The sequence below is a fragment of the Macaca fascicularis genome, chromosome 1 (assembly GCF_037993035.2).
Source record: "Macaca fascicularis isolate 582-1 chromosome 1, T2T-MFA8v1.1".
NCBI lineage: Eukaryota > Metazoa > Chordata > Mammalia > Primates > Cercopithecidae > Macaca > Macaca fascicularis.
The window spans coordinates 40,673,209-40,679,208 of NC_088375.1; the positions used below are offsets into that span (position 1 = coordinate 40,673,209).

At 41.6% G+C, this 6,000-nt stretch overlaps 1 protein-coding gene across 2 annotated transcripts in view; it reads left to right on the forward strand.

Annotated features, from left to right (window-relative positions):
- The window catches only part of LAMC1 (laminin subunit gamma 1), a 123,168-nt gene extending 119,943 nt beyond the window's left edge, over positions 1–3,225 (forward strand). For both annotated transcript variants that reach the window (XM_005540187.3, XM_074029903.1), the window contains one exon: positions 163–3,225. In XM_005540187.3, coding sequence (XP_005540244.3) covers positions 163–419 — 257 coding nt within the window. In that variant the 3' untranslated portion in view covers positions 420–3,225. The remainder of the gene's footprint in view (positions 1–162) is intronic.
- Positions 3,226–6,000: the final 2,775 nt, after the last annotated feature.

Consider the following 6,000-nt stretch of genomic DNA (forward strand, 5'->3'; position numbering starts at 1 on the left):
TATTTTATACCATTGTGTGACATCAGCAATCTGCAAGTTACATTTGCAGGGCTGCCTGTGCAGAGTGGCAGCTGCTGGGCCTAGAGACTAGTGGAGGTACTTGTAAAGGGATCATTCTTCCTGAAGGTGTCTGTTCTCTTCTGTGTACTTTCTGACCTCCAGGGCAGCTTGACACAGTGGACCTGAATAAGCTAAACGAGATTGAAGGCACCCTAAACAAAGCCAAAGATGAAATGAAGGTCAGCGATCTTGATAGGAAAGTGTCTGACCTGGAGAATGAAGCCAAGAAGCAGGAGGCTGCCATCATGGACTATAATCGGGATATCGAGGAGATCATGAAGGACATTCGCAATCTGGAAGACATCAGGAAGACCTTACCATCTGGCTGCTTCAACACCCCGTCCATTGAAAAGCCCTAGCGTCATTAGGGCTGGAAGGCAGCATCCCTCTGACAGGGGGGCAGTTGTGAGGCCACAGAGTGCCTTAACACAAAGATTACATTTTTCAGACCCCACTCCTCTGCTGCTGTCCATCACTGTCCTTTTGAACCAGGAAAAGTCACAAAGTTTAAAGAGAAGCAAATTAAACATCCTGAATCGGGAACAAAGGGTTTTATCTAATAAAGTCTCTCTTCCACTCACGTTGCTACCTTACCCACACTTTCCCTTCTGATTTGCGTGAGGACGTGGCATCCTACATTACTGTACAGTGGCATAAGCACATCGTGTGAGCCCGTGTATGCTGGGGCAGAGCAAGTAGCCCTCCCCTGTCTCATCGATACCAGCAGAACCTCCTCAGTCTCAGTACTCGTTTCTATGAAGGAAAAGTTTGGCTACTAACAGTAGCATTGTGATGGCCAGTATATCCAGTCCATGGATAAAGAAAATGCATCTGCATCTCCTGCCCCTCTTCCTTCTAAGCAAAAGGAAATAAACATCCTGTGCCAAAGGTATTGATCATTTAGAATGTCGGTAGCCATCCATCAGTGCTTTTAGCTATTTTGAGTGTAGGACACTGAGCCATCCATGGGTCAGGATGCAATTATTTATAAAAGTCTCCAGGTGAACATGGCTGAAGAAGATTTTTCTAGTATATTAATAATTGACTAGGAAGATGAACTTTTTTCAGATCTTTGGGCAGCTGATAATTTAAATCTGGATGGGCAGCTTGCACTCACCAATAGACCAAAAGACACCTTTTAATATTCTTATAAACGGAACTTACACAGAAGAAATAGGGATATGATAACCACTAAAGTTTTGTTTTCAAAATCAAACTAATTCTTACAGCTTTTTTATTAGTTAGTCTTGGAACTAGTGTTAAGTATCTGGCAGAGAACAGTTAATCCCTAAGGTCTTGACAAAGCAGAAGAAAAACAAGCCTCCTCGTCCTAGTCTTTTCTGGCAAAGGGATAAAACTTAGATGGCAGCTTGTACTGTCAGAATCCCGTGTATCCATTTGTTCTTCTGTTGGAGAGAGATGAGACATTTGACCCTTAGCTCCAGTTTTCTTCTGATGTTTCCATCTTCCAGAATCCCTCAAAAAACATTGTTTGCCAAATCCTGGTGGCAAATACTTGCACTCAGTATTTCACACAGCTGCCAATGCTATTGAGTTCCTGCACTTTGTGATTTAAATCCACTCTAAACCTTCCCTCTAAGGTAGAGGGAAGACCCTTACGTGGAGTTTCCTAGTGGGCTTCTCAACTTTTGATCCTCAGCTCTGTGGTTTTAAGACCACAGTGTGACAATTCCCTGCCACACACCCCCTTCCTCCTACCAACCCGCCTTTGAGATTCATATATAGCCTTTAACACTATGCAACTTTGTACTTTGCGTAGCAGGGGCGGGGTGGGGGGAAAGAAACTATTATCTGACACACTGGTGCTATTAATTATTTCAAATTTATATTTTTGTGTGAATGTTTTGTGTTTTGTTTATCATGATTATAGAATAAGGAATTTATGTAAATATACTTGGTCCTATTTCTAGAATGGCACTCTCTGTTCACTTTGCTCAATTTTTCCTCTTCACTGGCACAGTGTATCTGAATACCTCCTTCCCTTCCATCTAGAATTCTTTGGATTGTACTTGTTCCCACTACTTTGCTCTCTGCCTTGTGTTTGCAGCATCTCCATTCTCTAAAATTAATATCATTGCTTTCCTCCACACCCAGCCACTGTAAAGAGGTAACTTGAGTCCTCTTCCATTGCAGTCCTGATGATCCTAACCTGCAGCACGATGGTTTTACAATGTTCCAGAGCAGGAATGCCAGGTTGACAAGCTATGGTAGGATTAGGAAAGTTTGCTGAAGAGGATCTTTGACGCCATAGTGGGACTAGCCAGGAATGAGGGAGAAATGCCCTTTCTGGCAATTATTGGAGCTGGATGGGTCAATTTTATAAGAGAGCGCATTTTGAGCACTTTTAGGGCATCAGGAACAATGCTACTGATGGGTAGACTGGGAGAGGTGGTGTAACTTAGTTCTTGATGATCCCACTTCCTGTTGCCATCTGCGTGGGATATACCAGAGTTTACCACAAGTGTTTTGACCTGATACATTCCTGAGCTTTCACTCTGCTGCTTCTCCCAGGCCTCTTTTACAATGGCAGGAGATGTGGCATGCTCTTGCCAAGTTTTCACATCATTTCCTGGCTAGTTCATGTCATTAAGTGGGTACATCCTAACATATACATTTGGTCAAGTTTGCAGAAAAGGACTGAAGATTGACTGCCAAGCTAGTTTGGGTGAAGTTCACTCCAGCAAGTCTCAGGCAACAATGGAGTGGTTTGGTTTGGTTTGGTTTCCTTTTAACTTACTTTTTGTTATTTTCTTCTCCACCTGTGTGGTATATTTTTTAAACAGAATTTTATTTTTAAAATAAAAGGTTCTTTACAAGATGATACCTTAATTACACTCCTGCAACACAGCCATTATTTTATTGTCTAGCTCCAGTTATCTGTAGTTTATGTAATGTAATTGACAGGATGGCTGCTGCAGAATGCTGGGTGACACAGGGATTGTTATACTGCTGTTTTTCCCTGAATTTTTTCCTTTGAATTCCAACTGTGGACCTTTTATATGTGCCTTCACTTTAGCTGTTTGCCTTAATCTCTACAGCCTTGCTCTCCAGGGTGGTTAATAAAATGCAACACTTGGCATTTTTTATGTTTTAAGAAAAACAGTATTTTATTTATAATAAAATCTGAATATTTGTAACCCTTTATATTTGGTGTGGCCTGAGTGTGGTACTGGGGACATAAGATGTTTTAAAAGATACAATGAATGAAAAGCCATACATAATATCTTCTTTGGGTGACTTATTTTCTTGGTAACAATTCAGTATACATATAGTATATGTATGTATGTACGTGTGTGTGTATATATATATACACATACCCACATATATATATGCCTCTCTCAAGTTGGGATGCTGCAGTGTAGTCTGGGAGTTGAACTTTTTCTGTAAAGAGCTAGATAGTAAATGTTTTAGGCTTTGCAGGCCATGCACCTGTGGGCTGTAGTTTACTGGAACCCTGGTGTAGCCTCAATACTCAATAACAACTGACAGCCTGGCACAGTGGCTCACACCTGTCATCCCAACACTTTAGGAGGCTGAGGTGGGTGGATCACTTAAGGTTAGGAGCTCAAGACCAGCCTGACCAACATGGTAAAACCCAGTCTCTACTAAAAATACAAAAATTAACTGAGCATGGTGGTGCATACCTGTAATCTCAGCTACTCAGGAGGCTGAGGCAGGAGAATAGCTTGAACCCAGAAGGTGGAGTGCAGTGAGCTGAGATTGTGCCACTGCACTCCAACTAAGGCAGCAAAGCAAGACTCTGTCTCAAAAAAAAAAAAAAAAAAAACCCCAAAACACTTTTTAAATTTGTTGGACTTCCTAAATTAGCAGATGTATGTTAAAAGTTGTCTTTCTGTCTCTCAATACACACGTGTCTAGCTTAAGGTAGTTTCTTTAGATGATGAGAAAAACCTATGATGTAATAAAAAGTAATGTGCTAAACTAACAGGCTAGAATCAGGTAATTTTACTAGAATCGGGTAATTTCACCTCACTCTTTCTGGAGGGTGGACCCATCTGAAGGGACCTGAGACCAGGTGAGGACTTTGGGAGTTACAGAGACAGCAGGAAGGCTTTGGGTCTGCAAACGCCTTCCCTTTACTCTTTGATGTCCCGTTTATTGCCCTGGGTCCCCGTGGATTCCATGCCACCTTCCCAATCTTAGGAATTGTTACAACTGTGATACCTGTAAAGAAGAACCTGGACTCCTCTCATTAGACTTCCTCGGAGAAAGCTTTAGAGGGCACTAATTACTAGTACTATTATAGCTTTCTTACATGCCCTGTTTCTAACCTTTATTGAGGACCGTTTTCCCTCATTTGTAGGACTAATTCAGATGCAGCTGTATGTCCTTTATCATTACTGTCAGAGTGATGAGTGAGATTTTAAAATTTTGCTCCTATTCCATCATTTTCAGGACAGCAGTTTCTCGAAAGTTGCTACTAGCATAATCTGATTCAGAATATCCCCAGAGGTTTACTCCATAAATAAGTAAATGTCCTAGCCCCTTAACACACCTGAACTCATCAGCTCCACCTGCATTCAGCTCAAAATGGAATGTCTGAAGAAGACCCCAGGTACCCAGGAAGGTGAGGAGGTGGGAAAGCAGGTGGATACATTCATAATGTAAGGAACGACAGGCCCGAGGAAAGATCAGATCTCTCCAGGCACGTAGATTATGAAAACAGAAATGAGAATTGTAAATGGCAGATAATTTTGTCCACGCTAAGCAGGTTTAAATTAATAATAAATAGAGTAAAAAATACGAAGCGTTTTAGGAAGTTACCTGTCCAAGGCTCCACTGGGGAACTATGATCAACTATAGTGCCTTGTATTTGTATCGAGTCTCCTAGAATGACTATATTTGTTCTACATTAGTGAATGAATTCTAAATAATAGAAATCAAATGCATAAAGAGAATTATTTTTCTTTAAATCCAATGAAAAGCCAAAAGCCCTGACTAGGAATTCAAGTATTAGAAACATCAGCATTTCAAAAGTTACAACACCTTCATGTCCTTGCCTTAACTTCTCTCTCTGCCTTGAATGTCCTCTCCTCTGCCCAGTACAGTAAAGCCTAAGGTCAAGGTATCACCTCCTGTGTTGGAATTGGCCAGTCCTTCTTATGTCCATCACTTCTCCCACCTTTGCTCTGTCTTCTAGAATGGCCCTTGGACACATCTTTATAGTTCAGGTGCCACTAATCTTTCCCTCCCGCTTTGCTTCCACCCCCAAAGATCGGGGTCTGTGTTATTCGTGTTATCCTTGGGGCTAGGAGACATACACTAGGCACTCAGGTTGTATGATAGTGAGAAGATAAAGCCTTTCTCCACCTATGCTCCCATACCTGTTACTTTTTTCCTACTGTGCACAGATAGGGAGTCTTATGGCAGTTTGTTCATGCACTCTGTCAACTCCTAACAGCGTTCTGCTCTCTGAACATTCTCACCTAAGTATGGATTGGCCTCTTGTTTGCAGGAAGATAAGCAAAGCCACAGTCTTGCATTATATGGCACAGCACACACCACGTACACTGCCATGTGGTCAACAACTGGCTAGTGCAATCTGGTCTGCAGCGCCCATTGCCCTGGCTCCCAGCCTCAGACCCACCATTCCCAATGCAGGTTTTCCACACAGTTCCTCCTGCAGCCCAGCATTAATTTCCTTTTTCTCTAATTCCTGGAAACGATCCCAGTAAATTTCAATCAACCAATTAATTCGGTGTTTTATCCTGTTTGCATGTGCACTTTAGCAAGCCTTGTAATTAATACTGGCCATAAAGTTATTATTTATTATTAACTTAGTATAGTTTGTTTATTTCTATAAAAAAGTCAAGCATCAGGTCCTTGATCAAGAATGTGACCTTCTATTTACACTGTTGTTCCCATGAGTAAGTCCAACTCAATTTAAGTGATTCTCCA